This window comes from Suncus etruscus, chromosome 1 (assembly GCF_024139225.1).
Source record: "Suncus etruscus isolate mSunEtr1 chromosome 1, mSunEtr1.pri.cur, whole genome shotgun sequence".
NCBI classification, from domain to species: Eukaryota; Metazoa; Chordata; class Mammalia; order Eulipotyphla; family Soricidae; genus Suncus; species Suncus etruscus.
Window position 1 is genome coordinate 204657413 of NC_064848.1, and position 16914 is coordinate 204674326.

Here is a 16914-nt window from a genome sequence, read left to right on the forward strand (position 1 = left end):
GGCGGGAGGGCTGGCTCGGGGGCGTCCAGCGCCTGCGGGATCGGGGCGCCCGGAGAGGGATTTCGGGGATCGGGGCGAGCGGACGGGCGGGCGGCGGGAAGGGGCGAAGCGATGGCAGAGAAACATACAAAAGTTCCAAGTCCGAGCCCCGGGCCCGCAGCCTCACCTCTGCGCCGCCCCGCCAGGTGGGGAGGACTTGGGGTCCGTCCGGCTGGCGCTTCGGGGTCCCCCGGCGCTCGGGACGGCGGCGGCCCAGTGCCCCCCGGACCCCGGGTCTCCTCCTCCGCCTCCGCCTCCGCCTCCTCTTCGAGGGCCGGCTCGGCGCCTCCCGCAGGAAATCCCGCCCGATCGGGACCGTCCGACCGCGCAGCCCGGCTGTCACTCAACGCACAGGACACGCCCACACCAGAGACCACGCCCCAAAAACGACCACGCCCGTTGCCCCTGCCAATCACCGAGTCGAACACGCCCCCAATAAAACCAGTAGCCACAAAGCCACGCCCCTATTGCCTGAAGGCCACGCCCCGTCCGGACCCGCTTGGCGCATGCGCCCAGGTGAAGCGTCCTTAGCGGGCCTGAGCGAAGTGCCACGCGGGTCCGGGGTTGGGGTTCGAGTGATCGATCGATCGCAGGCCGCCCAGTCCACGAGCGTCAGGGTGGGATGGGAGATCACACGACAGGGCGTTGGGGGGACGCAATCTCCACCGGAAAGCCCCTGCTGCTGCGCCCCAACTGGTCCCTGGAAGCCCCCCGCCCGCTGCGACCCCGCGGTCTTAAGCCCCAGGCGCTGGCCGGGACAATGCTGCCACCTAGCGGACGGTGCCGGCGTGGCTCCTGTTGGCCGCAGCCCCGGCGGGGACTCCCCCACCCCAAGACTGAAAGGAGGTGCAGATGCTGGATGGGGTGGCGCTTCAGCACTATCCCGGGCCGGACAGCGCCTACCCTGCGCCCCCCGGGGTTCGAATCCCGGCTTCCCGGCCCCCTCGGAATGGGATTCCCAACTGCAGGGCCTGCAGGAGCGCTGTTGTCTTCAGTTCGGGGGACACCCCCGGTGATGCTCAAAGCTTACTCCTGGCTCTGAGCTCAGGGATCACTCCTAGAGAAGATCGGGGGTGCCAGGGATCGAACCCTTGCAAAGCAAGTGACCTCCCCTCTGAACCATCACATCTTGAATGCTGACCCTCTGAAGAAGCCCATTCCATTCTGGACAGCTTCCTGGGACTTTCGGGGTGCAAAGCTACATTTTGGAGAGCCACCGCTTTGACATCCCTTCCACCCCCATTGCACCCCGTCCTCATCCCGCTGCTAGGGCTGGCCCGGTTGGGGACCCGGAAGCCAAAGCTTGCTAGAGACTCGCCCTTTTGGTGGTGCACGCCACCTACCAGCCCCGTTTTACTAGAAGACCCCCCCGTGACCCCTGAAAGAGCGAGTGGAGACGGGATCTCCTAGAAACCGGCCTGCTCTCTGGCCCCAACATCCATCACTAATCTGCACAGGCCTCTAGGCTGGGGGGCAGGCGCTAGGACCCAGAGAGCAGCCAGCCACGGCGGGCGGCGGCGAGCCCGGGGCCGGCCGGTCGGACCGGTCGGGACCCGTCCCGGGGGCGGGGTGAACGCGGCGGTAGGCGCTAGGACCGCACGGAGGCCGGCCGAAAGGCCCGTGGCATGGGCGTGTCTAGGGGCGTGGCCCGGCGCGCGCAGGCGCAGTTGGCGGCCCGATGGAGGCCGAGCCCGGGGCCGTGGAGGTTCCCGCCGGGCGCGTGCTCAGGTGGGGCTCGGCCCGCGGGGCCGCGGGGGGTGCAGATCGGGGGGCGGCGTGGCTGCTCACCCCGCGGCTGCTCCTCCCGCAGTGCTCCGGAGCTGCTGGCCGCGCGCTCTCGGTCCCAGAAGCTGCCGCAGCGCTCGCATGGCCCCAAGGACTTCCTGCCCGACGGCTCGGCCGCGCAGGCCCGGCGGCTGCAGCGGTGCCGCCAGGAGCTTTGGCAGCTGCTGGCCGAGGAGCGCGTGGAGCGCCTGTAAGCGGGCATCGGGGCCGGCTGCATGGCTGGGGGGCGCCCCCTCTCCCCCCCGGGGTCCCCTGGCTGACACGCCTCCTCCGCGATGCCCTCCAGGGGCAGCCTGGTGGCCGCCGAGTGGAGGCCCGAGCACGGCTTCGTGGAGCTCAAGTCTCCTGCGGTGAGCACGCTTGGGGGTTCGGGGAGCCTCCTCCTCTTCTCCATCCTCTCCGGACCCCTGTGATCTCTTTTCCCCCTCCTCCGGGCTGGCTTCCCCGATTAGGGCAAGTTCTGGCAGACCATGGGCTTCTCGGAGCAGGGCCGGCAGCGGCTGCACCCCGAAGAGGCCTTGTACCTGCTGGAGTGTGTGAGTTGGGGATTAAACGGGCAGGGGCTTGCGGGAGGTTGTTGTGGGGACTTCCCGAGGGAAGAAGGAACTGGGAGGAAAGTGCAAAAGTTGGGGGCCCGAGAGATAGCATGGAGGTAGGGTGTTTGCCTTGCATGCAGGAGGACGGTGGTTCGCATCCCATAGGGTCCCCCTGAGCACTGCCGGGTGTGGACCCCCCCAAAAAAAGGAGTGCAAAAGTGGGTATGGGGTGCTTTGGGGTGCCTTGCAATGAACAGAGCTTCCAAGCCAAGTCGGTGGGACCGCCCCCCAGTGCAGCGCTCTTTTTCCAGGGCTCCATCCAACTCTTCCACCAAGACCTGCCTCTGTCCATCCAGGAAGCCTACCAGCTGCTGCTGGACGGGGACTCCGTGACTTTCCTGCAGTACCAGGTAGCTGCCACTCCCCCCAGGCTGAGATCCACCCAGCCACAAAAATTCGGAAATTCCATGCTGGGCATCCAGGGGGATGCTGCTGCCTACAGGAAGGGTCATTCAGAGGTGATCAGTAAACGACTGACCAGTAAACAGATAAGCCAGGCCTACAGTATGGGGAGTGACCAGATCTGCTGATAGAAACAATCACAGTCCTGTGGTATGGGAAATAGCGAGGCTGTGGTGGTGGGGTTTGGGGGGGCCCAGTGATGGTCTGCTGGCTGAAGCCTGGGGCCCTCTGGTGGGAAGAGATAAGACTGACCAGACGCCTGGTCTGGCGCCTCAGGAGAAAAGCCAGAGTCTACAGCAAGATAGAAGCCAGAGCAGACAGTGGCAGTGGTGATGACAGGGGAGACATTCCTGTGTGATAAGAGTTTGGAGCTACAGGCTGGACCTGCAAGGGAGCTTTTTCCACTTCCTGCCTTCTCTGAACTGCACTAGCAGCTGTGCTCTTGTAGCAATATGATAGGAGTTCTTTGTTGTTTGGGGGTGGGCTGCATCAGCAGTGTTCAAGGGGCTCACTGCCAGGTCTGGACTCACTCTGGGAACCTTGAGGTCTGAAATGAATCCCAGGTCGCCTGCAGCCCTTTGAGCCATCTCTGGAGAAATTTTTTTTTTTTTGGGTCACATCACACACCAGCAGCGCTTAGGGGTTACTCCTGGCTTTGTGCTCAGAAATTGGTCCTGGCAGGCTCGGGGGACCATATGGGATGCCAAGGAGCAAACCCAAGTTGGCCCCATACAAGGCCAACACCCTATACACTGTGCTATTGCCTGGCCTCAGGATGTTTGTTTTTGGAAAGTGGATGTCTGATTTTTTTTTTCTCTCTCCCTTCCTTTTGAGGTTTTCAGCCACCTGAAGAGGCTGGGCTATGTGGTCCGACGGTTCCAACCCAGGTACGCTACAGGTCTCCTTTCCTTTGTGTTGGTCCTGGTCCAGGACCTTTGGCGTTGGTGGAGAGGCTGTTGGGATCAAACAGGTAGTCCCTCGCTCCTGGCTTCCCTAGATTAGGGTCCCTTCAGCCCACTCACCCTCAGTCTCCCCAATACTCTTGGGAGCCACTGGGCAGGAACAGTGCGTGGCATAGCATAGGCACCACCCAGAGGGCCTGAGCGAGGAAGGAACAGCTGAGCAAAGTATCATGGGCCTTGTTCGTTTTTATTTGGGGTACACACCTGATAGTGCTCAGGTATTACTCCTGGCTCTGTGCTAAGAGATCACTTCTGCTACTCTTGGGGTTGGGGGGAACAAAAGGTGCTGGGGATCCTACCCAGGTAAGCCTGTGCAAGGTAAGCATCCTCCCTGCTGTGCTTTCAGGATGGCCCCAAGGTAGAATGATAATTGCAGTATTTCATTCTCCCTCCTGCGGCCTCAGTTGCCACAGACCCTCAAATCTGAGTGCCAACTGATTCCACTTTGTGGGATTTTTTTTTTTTTTTTTTTTTTTTGCTTGGTTTCTTGTGTTGTTGTTGGGGGGGAAGGGATTGAACTCAGGGTTTCACACAGGCAAGGCAAGTGCTTTGTTTGAGCTTCCCCCCTAACTGCTAGTGCTTTCTTTGGGGGTGGAGGAGTGCTGGAGCAGGGCAAAGGTGCTTGACTTAACAAGACCAACCCTGGGCCGGGCGGTGGCGCAAGAGGTAAGGTGCCTTGCCTGCCTTGCCTGCGCTAGCCTTGGACGGACCACAGTTCGATCCCCCGGCGTCCCATATGGTCCCCCAAGCCAGGAGCAACTTCTGAGCACATAGCCAGGAGTAACCCCTGAGCGTTACCGGGTGTGGCCCAAAAAAACAAAAAACAAACAAAAAAAAAACAAGACCAACCCTGATTTGATTCTCAGCATCCCATATGGTCTCCTTAGCCTGCCAGGAGTGACTCCTGAGTTCAGAGTCTGGAGTAAGCCCCAGGCACCACTGGTGTGGCCACATCAAACTATGCTGGAAGCAGAAGACTGATTCTGGGGAAGCCGGGGCTCCCACAAGCAAGGTCTATGTACCAGCAGCCTTTGCGCCATCTCCCTGACCTCTCCATCTTTGTGGTTTATGGTAGCTAGAAAGCTGGAAAAACAAGCAAAGATTTAAAAAAAAAAAAAAAAAAAAAAACAAGCAAAGATTTTTTAATTTATTTGGAAATTTTTAAATAAAAATTGAGGGAGGGGCAGAGCAATAGGGTAGGGCATTTGCCTTTCACACAGCTGACCCAGCATCCACATCCTTTTTTTTTTTTTTTTTTTTTTTTTTGTGGTTTTTGGGTCACACCTGGCAGTGCTCAGGGGTTATTCCTGGCTCCATGCTCAGAAATTGCTCCTGGCAGGCACGGGGGACCATATGGGATGCTGGGATTCGAACGGATGACCTCCTGCATGAAAGGCAAACGCCTTACCTCCATGCTATCTCTCCAGCCCCAGCATCCACATCCTATATGGTCAGGAGCGATTTCTGAGTACAGAGCCAGGAGCTCTTTAGCGCTGCTGAGTGATTTCCGCCCCCCCCCCAAAAAAAAAAAAATCAAAGGTGGCCAGTGAGACTTAGGTTCAAACCCACTCCACCACCATCCCAAGCACCAGCAGATGTGGCCCAGAAACCAAAAGCAAACCAAAAATAACTATCAAAATGAAGTAACCATAACTGGTACAATACATTTACTAGGTTGTTTTCTGGTGTGTGTGTTTTGGGGTCACAGCTGGTGTTGCTCATAGAACCATATGAGTGCTGGGAGTTGAACCCCAGTCGACAATGTGCAAGGTAAACGCCCTACCTGCTGTCTTGTCACTCTGGCCCTGAAAAATAGGTATTTGTCAAAACAATTTTGACAACAGGTAATCCCTTCAGATGAGATTCAAATGCCAGGGATGGCTGAATCTTTCCTATTTATTTATTTATTTATTTATTTATTTATTTATTTATTTATTGGTTTTTGGGTCACACCCAGTAACACTCAGGAGTTACTCCTGGCTATGTGCTCAGAAGTTGCTCCTGGCTTGGGGGACCATATGGGACACCAGGGGATCGAACCGTGGTCCGTCCAAGGCTAGCGCAGGCAAGGCAGGCACCTTACCTTTAGCGCCACCGCCCGGCCCCTATTTATTTATTTATTTAGCCACACACGGAGGTGCTCAGGTTACTCTTATTCTGCACTCAGAAATCACTCCTGGCAGGCTCTGGGGACCATATGGGATGCCGGGATCAAACCTGGGTCAGCTTTGTGCAAGGCAAATGCCCTACCCACTGTGCCATTGCTCTGGCCCTGAATCTTACCTATTTAAAATACAAAGGGGGATGACTGGAGAGAGAATACTAGGTGAGGTGCTGGCTTTGCATGCAGACAACCCAGGACCAGGTCATCTTTGGTACCACATATCGCATTGCCTGGTGTGATCCCTGGGTGCACTGCTGGGTGTGACCAAGAGACTGAAAAGGACAGTGATAAAGGGTGGGAAGGGGAAGAGGAAGGAGAAAGAAAAAGAAAAGATTGTGACTCAACAAGAGGTGAGCTTGCAGGGCTTTCAATTCCTGAAAGTAGGATTTTTTTTTTTTTTTGGTTTTTGGATCACACCTGGCAGCACTCAGGGAAAACTCCTGGCTCTATGCTCAGAAATCACTCTTGGCAAATGCCTTACCTCCATGCTATCTCTCCAGCCCCAAGATTTTTTTTTTTTAAATTTCGTTGCTTAGGGTAACGTGGCTGTGCTCAGGGGTTACTCATGGCTGCACTCAGAAATTACTCCTGGTAGGCTTGGGGAACCCTATGGGATGCGCCCTCCCCACTGTCCTATTGCTCTGGACCCCAGAGGGTATGCTTTTTCTGTCCTTTTGGTGCGTTTCAATCAGCTCTGGGTTTACTTACACCTCACTCTGCCTGACTCCCCCATCAGAATAGCTTGCGCTGTCCCTGGTACCAGGGCTCAGATTCAAAGGCCTGGGTGCAGACATGGCCAGTGCTCTTGCTGGTACCTGGCTTGAGCCCTCGACTGAGCCCTGGCTCATCATCTGCTTGGCCCCTTCTCACCCACAGCTGCATCCTGTCCCCCTATGAGCGGCAGCTGAACTTGGACAACAGTGACCTGTGCTCAGAGAACCAAAGTGGCAAGAGGAAGCGGAGGGGCTCCAGCTCCTGGTACCCCACCCTGCACAGCCCCTGGGGGGGAGTACTGTGGGGGAACTCGGGTGTTAGGTTTAGGAGCCCCGTGTCTGTGTGTTTCCGCCCACACCCCTCAGGTCTGTGACGAAGAAGCCCAAGGGCCCAGAACACCCCCTGAAAGGGACAGGTGGGACACCCACCCCCCCAGCCATCGTTGGCCCAGCTTCCTGTACCCAGAACAGCCAATGTCCAGAGGACACACCCCAGGAGCCAGGCCCCATGGTGGGCCCCTTTCAGCTTCCAGGGGTGTCCCCAGACCCCTGGCCTGTCTGCCTGGAGAGTGGCCGAGCAGAAAACGGGCTGCGGGCGGCTAGTCGGCCGCGTTGGAACTTTGAGCAAATCACCTTCCCCAACGTGGCCCCCGAAGATCGCCACACGAGCCTGCCGGCCCCAGCCCCAGAGCTGCTTCCGGCCAACGTTCAGGGCCGTGCCATTGACGCCGAGGCCTGGTGCCACCAGATCAACCAGCGGCGGGAGAAGCCATCTAAGCAGGGCCGGAAGCCATCGCTGCAGGAAGGCGTGAACTCGCACCCCGAAGTGCTGAGCTGTTCCAACTGGCACGAGTTCAAGGAGCTGCTGCAGCGCTGGAGTCTGCAGGAGACCCCGGGCCGCCCTCCGCATCTGTGGCACCAGCCTGTCACCCCCTTACTGAGCCCTGGCCAATCTAACTCTCCAGGTAGCCTGTCCCCCGAACCGTGGGACTATGCTGGGCACTGGTGTGTATGTTGACCTAGGCTTCTGGGCCATGGAGACAGGAGTAACCGGTGGGGTGGGACCTGCATGGGAGTTGGGGACAGCAGGTCAGGATCTCCATGCACGGGTGTAGCTGGGCCACCAGCTGCTGAGGTGCAGACCCCCCCCCCCCAACTGTTGGCCAAGAATAGGAAAAACAGTGTTTGTCCTGCATGCTTTTTGTTTGCTGGGAACCACACTTAGCAGTGCTCTAGGATTGCTCCTGGAGCTGCCCTGGGTTGACCCTGATAATGGTGCCGGATGTGGCCTTGTCCCCCAAAATAGACCCGCTATTATTATTAATGGGTTCAAACTCCTTGGATAATGGGTAACTAAATTCCTCACCACATCAGCTAACTGCATTTCAGGTAAACCACAAACTCTCTGTGATTTGTTTTGGGTCCACACCCAGATACTCGGGTTACCCCGCCTCTGCTCTCAGGAATCACTCCTGATGATCAGTGGTCAGGGGACCTTATGGGATGCTGGGGATCGAACCTAAGTGGGTCCTTCCCACTGTGCTATGGCTCCTCCCCAACCACAGTTTTATAGGAAGACTCTTATTTCAAATCCCCCTGGGGTGTGCCCATTAGGGGCCCAGAGTGGGGCTTTGTGTCCCAGGAGGCTGAAGAGCAGCATCTTATGATTTTTTTTTCTGGCCCTAGCCTCCCTCCAGCCATGTTTTCTTCCTGTGCACACACACAGACCCATTTGCACAGTTTTCACCTGTTACCCCTTTTGAAAGGGGTGGGGCGTGAGGAGTGTCACCCTTTTTCTAACGCTCCCTGTTCCCTGTCTTGTAGCTGCAGCCCTCCAGCAGATCTCCGTGCTACAAACCACACACCTCGCTGATGACGGTGCCCGGTGAGTAAGTCTCCAGGTAGTGCCCATCTCTTCTCCATCTCGGATGTCAGCAGGACTTGGCAGCTGGAGGGTGTGTAAAGTCCCCTCACCCCAAGACACACGTAGCCACCTATTCCCGAGCAGAAGCTAATCTCAGATCTAGGAGTAGCAGTTTCTGAGACAGGCCAGCAGAGCCCCCCCCCCCCCCAACAGAATCTCAGAATCCAGCTGCTTCCAGGAGCTGTGGGGATAGAAGGGGCAAGGCAGTGTGGCTGGGAAACCAGGGAGCTGAGGTGCTTCCTAAGGGGCGTCGTCTTGTCCATAGGCTGTTGGCAGAGACTGGGGGCTTGGAGATCAGCTTCGATGTCTACCAGGCCGACGCCGTGGCCACGTTCCGGAAGAATAGCCCTGGCAAGCCCTATGCCAGGATGTGCGTCAGCGGGTATGACTCCAGCCTCCCCCTCCCACCGGTTCTTGGGTGACCCATGTGCAGGCACCTCCCCTCTCCACGCCCTTGGCAAGTGTGTGCCAGCGGGGAGTGGCCCCCTGCTCTTGGCCTGGCATTTCTGGGGATTCCCTCTCCTGTGCCAGCTTAGTTGAGGGCTCCTCCAGCAGGGTGGCAGGACTTAGGGGTGAGACCCCCTCCCTAACTGGCCCCTAAACCTGTGCAGGCTCTGAGTTCCCTGAAAATCTCCCAGGGCCAGCAGCTGGAGTGTGTTGGAGGAGAGAGTGAGTGAGTGAGAGTGTGCTTTAGCCAGCGAGCCAGGGGCCAGTCTCAGTCTGCCTCTGCCCTTCTTTCTCTGCAGATTTGACGACCCTGTGCCCGACCTCCGCACCCTCAAACGCTTGTCCTACCAGAGCGGGGACGTCCCTCTGATCTTCGCCCTGGTGGATCACGGAGACATCTCCTTCTTCAGCTTCAGGGACTTCACGCTGCCCAGAGACCTGGATCAGTGACCATCCCTCTCTGCAGGGTGGCGGGGTGGGAGGTTGACCCAGACCCACACACACGCCACTCAGGACCAACTCAGCCGCCTGCTACACCCAGACTGGGACACACGCACACACCCCACCAGCTGTGGGGCTCAAATGCTCTTGGCAGCAGCGGGCAGCGCCTTGCCTCGCCTTGGCCTCCAAAGCAGCGCTTCCACGTCCACGTCCCGGCCCGAGACGCTGCCTTGCTTGTCACTATCCGATCCCCCCCCAGGGGCTGCAGAGAGGACACAGTGCCTTTACACGAGCGGGTGCCTGCTTCACGCCATAAAGCCAAAGCCATTAAAAATTAAGATTCTTTTCTCTACTGTGTGTGGACAACCCTTCCTTCCCCTCCGCAGTCCTCCCCCAATTCAAGTGTCCATGGAAAGGACCCCCTAAAGTCCTTGAGCTTGCATTCTTGTTTTTTTGTTTGTTTTTGGGTCACACCCAGCACTGCTCAGGGGTTCCTCCTGGCTCTAGGCTCAGGAATCGCTTCTGGCAGGCTCAGGGGACCATTTGGGGTGCCGGGATTCGAACCACTGTCCTGCATGCAAGGCAAACGCCTTTGCCTCCGTGCTATCCCTCAGGCCCCGAGCTTGCATTCTTGGGCGTGAGAACCCCACGACCCCACGCCTTTGGGGGGTGGGGACTGCTTCTAGCCGTGCTGCCTGCCTAGGGGACGCCCCCTCCTTGCCTCGGGTCGCCCCTGCTGCCCCTTAGGGGGCCCCTCTGGCTGCTGCTTGGCAGCTGCTCGCAGGAGGGAAGGGACCCGCCCCGAGGGGAGGCGCCTCGGCGTCGCCCTAGTGTCCCAGAACCCTCCACTTCTGGGCCCCGAAACTTCTGGGGTGCCCTGGGCGCGCTTGGGCCCAGCGCCCTCCGGAAGAGCCTGCTGGGCCGGGCCGGGCCGAGCCAAGCCCTACCCTCCCTCCCTCCCTCCCTGCGGCAGCCCGGCGGGACAGGCGGAAGGGCCGCGTCCCCGACGCGCTCTCGTTCCGGGGACTATTTCCTCCTGCTCCTCCCGGGAGGAGGCGGCGGCACACAGGGCGCGGCACTCCGTCCTGCGGCCAGGTGCGCGCAGGTGAGCCCGGGGGTGGGCGGGGCCAGGCTGGGCGTCGGGGGCGGCGGCCACGCCCCCTCGTGCCATCGGAGGCCGCGGATTGGCCGGCCGGCGCGCGAGGACCCGGACGTCCCCGCCCCGACGGCGAGGGGCGTGGCCGATTGGGGGAGTGGTCTCTGAAAGGGGCGGGGACTAATGGGCACGCCCTTTATGTAAATCGGCGTCCGCGGGCGCTGGAGGTGAGCAGGAAGGAGCCGGGGCCGCTCTGCAGCCCGGCGGAGGAAGCGGCCCGGGGACGCCCGGCCTGGGAGCAGGCAGGTACGCCGACGGGCTTCGGAACTCAGCCTGGAGCCGGGATCGGGGCACGCCCCGTCGGAGCTGGACGTGGGCCGGGCCGGGCGGCTGCGATCGGGTCTGCCCGCCGCGCCCTGGCTTGCTGGCCGGCTGGGTGGGTGGGTCAGTCCCGTCCACCCGGTCGGTCCCCGGGGCGAGTTTGTCCCGGAGGAACTTTCTCCTCCACCGGACTCCGGGCTTGGCAGCGCCCCGCCTGGCTCCGCGAGGGCCGGCAGGTGACAGGTGGGGTCCAGGCTGGTGCCGGGCTGCCGGGTCGAGGCCCCCGGAGCGCCCACGTGCCGGCAGGCCACTTGCCTCCCGCTCCCGGATGACCCCACTCGGTCGCGATCGGGCCCCGCCGGCCCTTTGTGCCTCCGACCTCCGGACGCAGGAAGCACGCCCGGGGAGGGACTCGCTGGGGCTCGGGGCCTTCCTGCTGCTGCTTGCTGTCTGCCGGCCCCCGGGGAGGCCTGGCCTGGGTGGCACCAGGGCGGGCCTGGGTGGATCGGGCCCGGGTCCGAGGGGGGGGTCTTGGCTTTTCTGTCCCCTGGCTGGCTTGCCCCGGGACCCGGGACAGGTGGGGGGATGGGGGTGCTGCGACAGGTGAGCTCTGGGCGGAGCTGCGGGCCCTGGCGCCGCTTCCCCTGGGGAGGGATGGGAAGCGGGTGCAGGCTGGCGTCGCCCGCTCGGGCTCTCTGGGACCCCCAGTAGAGCTCAGGTTGCAGAGAGGACCCCCCCCGCCCCGCTGGGGTGTGTCCACAGTGCGGGAGACCCGGGCTCCCCCGAAGTGGGAAGGTCCCAGCCCTGCGCCTCTTCAGCTTCAAGGAGCTGCAGAAGCTGAGATCAAGTTGGAAGGGGTTTTTCTGAGCAAGGCGAGCCTGCTTGGTTCTGGTTTTGGGGGTGGGGGTCCACTTAAGGCTTACTCCTGGCTTTGCACTCAGAAAGGACTCCTGGTAGGTCACCATATGGGGTTCCCAGGAATCAAGCCCAGTCTGCCATATGAAAGGCAAGTGGCCTGTGTCTGTAGCCCCGTTTTGTTTGTTTGGTTTTTGGGTCACACCGGCAGGATCAGGGGTTCCTCCTGGCTCTACGCTCAGAAATCGCTCCTGGCAGGCTCGGGGGAACATATGGGATGCCGGGATTCTAACCACCGTCCTTCTGCATGCAAAGGCAAACACCCTCCATTCTATCTCTCCGGCCACTTGTTTGTTGTTTTTAAGGAAGCTGGAGATGTTGCTCCAAGATTATTCCCTGTTTTATGGAAGGAGGATTGGGGTTTTCATAAGTTTGCCTGTCAGGACACTGGGGTGGGGTGGAGTGCAGAATTCAGGGTCCTCTTTTATGCCCCAGTGGACTGGCTCTAGGGAAGGGGAGAGCTTTGACAGGGTTCTGCACCTCTCAAGACAGTCGAGTTTCCTTTGAAGGCATAGTAATGAAATTTTAATAATTAGTAACTCCTTTGTTTGTTTGTTTGTTTTGGCCCACACTCCGGGGTTCCTCCTGGCTCTGCACTTAGGAATCACTCCGGGCAGGCTCGGGGACCCTGAAGGATGCCAGAGATGAAATTCGGGTCAGCGGCAAACAAGACAAGCGCCCTTCCCTGCTGTGATTAGTAACTCCCTAATCCACCGTAGCACAGGGGGAAAAAGTTCCCTAACTCTAGAGGACACCTGTGGACATAAAGATAATGGGCAGGAGGGGCCCTGGCGAACCCCCTCACCTCCGAGATTTATACAGAAAAAGTTAACATTAAGAACAGACAGAAGGGGGGTTGTAGGTAGGACACAGAAGAGGAGACCCCATGCCTGCCCGATGCTCTTCCTGAGTGTCCCCCAGACCTCCAACACACCCTTCCCCACCCCCACTCATACAGCTGCATGCCCTTAGCTCCTCCATGTCTCGCAGCTGCCCCTTTTGCTAAACAAGCATGGACCTTGTTTAGCCGAAGACACCTCAGGGATAGCCAGGTGAGGGAAGCGCCTGAGCGCATGGGGGCCCCTCCCCGAGCACACACCTCCAGGTCAACTTTAAAAAGCAGCACCTGGCTTTATTGAAGGCAAGCCCCCCTCCTCTCCTTGACCCTGATCTCCAGGTGGGCTCTGTTTGGGTCTCATTCCTGGTGGGGCTTAGGGGAATTTGTGCAGTGCTGGGGGGGGGGGGATCGAATCCAGGTCCCCTGTGTGCAAGGTCAACGTCTTCCCTGCTGTACTAGGTTTCAGTGCCAGGATTTATGTGGGATTTCTTTTTGGGCCACACCCAGGGGTGCTCAGGGGTTACTTCTGGCTCTGCTTTCAGAACTCCCTCCTTGCTGCCTCGGGGAACCATATGGAATGCCGGAGATCGAACCCCAGTCGGCCATGTGCAAGGCAAACATCCTATCCACTGTGCTGTCGTTCTTATGTGGGATTTAGGTGGTCCCCTTATTTATATGGATTTCTTAAAGTCATTGGGGGTGTACAGAAAAGCACCCCTGGACTCTGCTGGTTGCCATCAATCCCTGGAGATAGTAGACTTCTGGGGCTCCTTCATGCCAGGCCCTTCTGCCACCTTTCCCACATGTCCCGAGCATTTGTGGTCACAGTCTATGAGAATGGGGGTCGGGTTGGAGCGATAGCACAATAAGGAGGGAACTTGCCTTGCACACAACACTCCCGGCTTTGATCCCCAACATCCCATAGGGTCCTCTGAGCTTGCCAGAAGGAACTCCTGAGCACTGCCGGATGTGGCCCCAAAAAGAAAATGGGCGCTACTCCCTGGTGGCCCCTGGGGTTTACCGGGAGGCCCTACCCGCCTGTGCCCTGTACTTTGTTCTGCTCCCTGGGGGTGCCCCTCCCACCCCGCCTTTCAGAGGAAACTGGTCCTTGGCAGAGTCACCCCCACTCCCCCACCCTGTGCTGTGTAGACCGAGAGTTCTGGGGCTGGGAGAGGCAGCTCTGGGCGTGGGTACAGGAGCTACAGGGCGTCTGATGTGCCCAACAGGAATTCAGCAGACACGGATGCCACAGCCCAGAGATCTCACTGACTCAGGGCTCCTGGCACAGCCTCTGGGCACCGGATCTGTGGTACCCACCATGGTCTCCGGGCCCCAATGCCCACTGGTCTTGACTTGTCTAGACACTGGTAGGAAATGCAGAAAGTTTCCTCAAGGATCTCCCCTCCTTAGTGCTTTCTGGGGTATTGGGTCTATGTTCAGTGTGACTAGAGCCATCAAACAGCCACATCATCCATTAGGGTGCAGCAAGGAAAAGGCACATCCTGTGTTTTATGGGACCCACAGTAAGCAGTACACAGGTCAGCTGATCACCCCTTTTGCATTAGCAGCCAGGTCCTGGGTTCCACCCCCACACACTGAAGAAAAAAAATTTGGGGGGGGGGGTCACACCCATTGATGCTCAAGGGTTACTCCTGGCTATGCGCTCAGAAATCACTCCTGGCTTGGGGGACCATCTGAGATGCCGGGGATCCAACAGAGGTCCATCCTGGGTCAGCCACATGCAAAGCAAACACCCTACTGCTGCACTATTGCCCCGGCCCCTCACACTGAAAAAAACTTTTGGGGGTCACACCTGGCGGCACTCAGGGGCTACTTCTGGCTCTGTGCTCAGAAATCTCTCTTGGCAGGGGACCATATGGGGATGCCAGGATTCGAACCACCTTCAGCCCTGGATCGGCTACATGCAGACAAACGCCCTACCACTGTTCTCTCTGGCCCCAACACTGAAAATTTTTTATAAAGGGGAGACCATGGTCTGCACTGCCTGCTTCCCTGAGCCCAGAACAGCACACAGGTGTGGCCCAGACAAATATGAGCTTTGGAAACTAGGGCATCTGTGGGCACCTGTTGGCAGCTTTGAGGGGAGATTAGGCCAATGGAGGCCTGCCAGGTGCAGGTGCTAGTCCTGGATATGGGCAGGAGGGCCGGCACTGCCCTCTCCTGGGATGGCCATTCAGGTGCTTGGCTTTAGTTGGAATTTTGGGCCATGTTCAGCAGTGTGCTAGGGCTCACTCCTATGCTTGTGGATCACTCCTGGCTCCTGGTTCTGTGCTCAGAAAGCCTTTGGAAACCCTTTGTGGTGCTGGGATCGACTGGGATTGGGCCTTTCCTGCTGTGCTAACACTGGACTCAGATGTTCGTTTGCTGTGCCTGAGATTCATCCAGCAACCCAGGGCCTTCCACGGGCTGGGTCCTCTGAGGCTGAACCGCTGTGTTTTGAGTGCGGAGGCCATTCATAGGCCTGGTTGGTCAGCTTGGAGTTCTTTTCACCTGGACTTTTATCTGGACCCCACCTGACAGTGTTTGGGGTTCCATGTGGTGCCTAGAACCCAACTAGAGCCTCCAGTATGCAGAGCCTGTTCTGTTTGAGGGCCACACCCAGCAGTGCTCAGGTGGGATTTGGGGGGACCCTGTGAGTTTTTGGGGATACAGCCCTGGTGGGCTTATGTGTAAGGCAAACGCCCATTCCCACCCCACTGTCCTTTCTCTCTAGCCTCTCACCTGGATTCTTCCAGGCCTGAACCCCGAAGCCGCTGTTCCCAGGATGCTCTGTGCAAGTGAGCAATGCTGGGCCAGTTGCTGGTTCCGATTTTTCTTCCCCAGTGTCCCTTCCTGTCCCACCTCCCTTCTTGCCAAGGTTTGGCTGCTAAACTGTTGCCGGTGCCTTAGGAGTCTGGGTTTCCTGAGGCTTCAGTCGAAGGCTGAAGTCCAAGTGGGCACAAACAGATGCCCAAGGGGTCAGCAGCTCCCCTTTGGTTTAGGGCCCTGCCCCCAGCTGGTGTAGGGGGTGTCTCTACACAGGCTCTCAGGAAGAAAGTTAGGGCAGCTGGAGCCATCGCAGGGCTGTGGGGAACTGGAGTTGAGGGACACCCCAGAGGGTCCCCCAAATGGCATAAGGCAGGATTCCTCAGCACCTCCTGGGGCACCTGTGCAGAGATAAGAGGGTTGTCCGGAGACCCCTCTCCCCCGACCCCGGGCAGGGAGACTAGGATGAAGACTTCTGGGCAGCTGGGAGGGAGCAAGTTTCTGGGCAGGAAACCCCCCTCCCCCCCCCCCCCCCGTAAGTAAGTTGTGGGTGAGGGGCTTCTTCCTGGTCACCAGAGCAGATGTGGATTCAGAAGAGAACTGAGCTCACACACATACACATGTAACACACCCACTTGTACGCACACACTGCCAGGGTGTGGTCTCTGCTCCTTCCTGCCCCCCTGGGGCCCTTGCCAGGGGTGGGAGCAGCTCTGACCCCTCTCTCTGCAGGCCCAGCCATCCCTCCCTACTCTGCCAGCCTCTCTCAGCAGGCCCTTGACCCACCCCGGGATTGGGGTCGGGTTTCAAGGCCAGTCCCAGCAGGCCAGGCAGTTGCTGAGAGTTCAACCTCTTCCCACCTGGTCTCCTTCCTGCCCCCCTCCCCCCACCCCCGTGTCCTATCACCCCTCCTTGGATCTCCTGGGGACCCAGCATTTGAGACCCGCCCGGCTGAGGGCCAGAATGGGATTTAAAGTGGTGGAAAGTATGTCTGGCATGTGCGGGGCCTGGGCGCTCTCCTCAGCCGGAAGGTTGGCCACAGTGGGGCCCCCTTCCCACAACCCCAACTAGGAACTACCAGAATGCCCTCACTCTCTCCGTTACGTCACCCCCTCTTCCAGGCCTGGACCAGGTGGGGGGAGTGGCAGGACACCTGGAAGAGCCTTCCGGAAGGTGACCTTGACTGCTGCTTTTGAAGGCTGCTCTGCAGAGGAGGGTGCAGGGGAGCAGCCAGGTGGGACTCCACACATTACCCATGGGTGTGTATGTGTGCGTGCGCTCGTGCACAGATATGTGTGTGGGATGTGTAGAGCTCTGTGGTGGGGTGCAGGACACATAGGGTTTCTACACAATGGTTTTATGGACACACCCAGAGGCGCTCAGGGGTTCCTCCTGGCTCTGTGCTCAGAAATCGCTCCTGGCAGGCTCTGGGGACCTTATAGGATGCCGGGGATTGAACTGAACTGAACTGAATCCAGGTCGGCCATGTGCAAAGCAAATGCCCT

General features: G+C 59.0%; 1 protein-coding gene across 1 annotated transcript; it reads left to right on the forward strand.

Annotated features, from left to right (window-relative positions):
* Positions 1–1711: 1711 nt before the first annotated feature.
* Positions 1712–9830, forward strand: TSEN54 (tRNA splicing endonuclease subunit 54). The gene is made up of 11 exons (XM_049782814.1): positions 1712–1767; positions 1850–2014; positions 2111–2174; positions 2277–2360; positions 2672–2770; positions 3657–3709; positions 6825–6926; positions 7028–7626; positions 8486–8546; positions 8851–8967; positions 9332–9830. The coding sequence occupies exons 1-11, from the start codon at positions 1718–1720 to the stop codon at positions 9480–9482; spliced, it is 1545 nt and encodes a 514-aa protein (XP_049638771.1). The 5' UTR covers positions 1712–1717; the 3' UTR covers positions 9483–9830.
* The last annotated feature ends 7084 nt before the right edge of the window (positions 9831–16914 follow it).

Excerpts from the sequence above, each read along its gene's own strand:
- TSEN54 (XM_049782814.1), top strand. The coding sequence starts at position 1,718 with ATGGAGGCCGAGCCCGGGGCCGTGGAGGTTCCCGCCGGGCGCGTGCTC. Across the intron at positions 6,927-7,027 it reads CGGAGGGGCTCCAGCTCCTG|GTCTGTGACGAAGAAGCCCA; the intron begins GTACCCCACCCT and ends CACACCCCTCAG. Across the intron at positions 8,968-9,331 it reads GCCAGGATGTGCGTCAGCGG|ATTTGACGACCCTGTGCCCG; the intron begins GTATGACTCCAG and ends CTTTCTCTGCAG.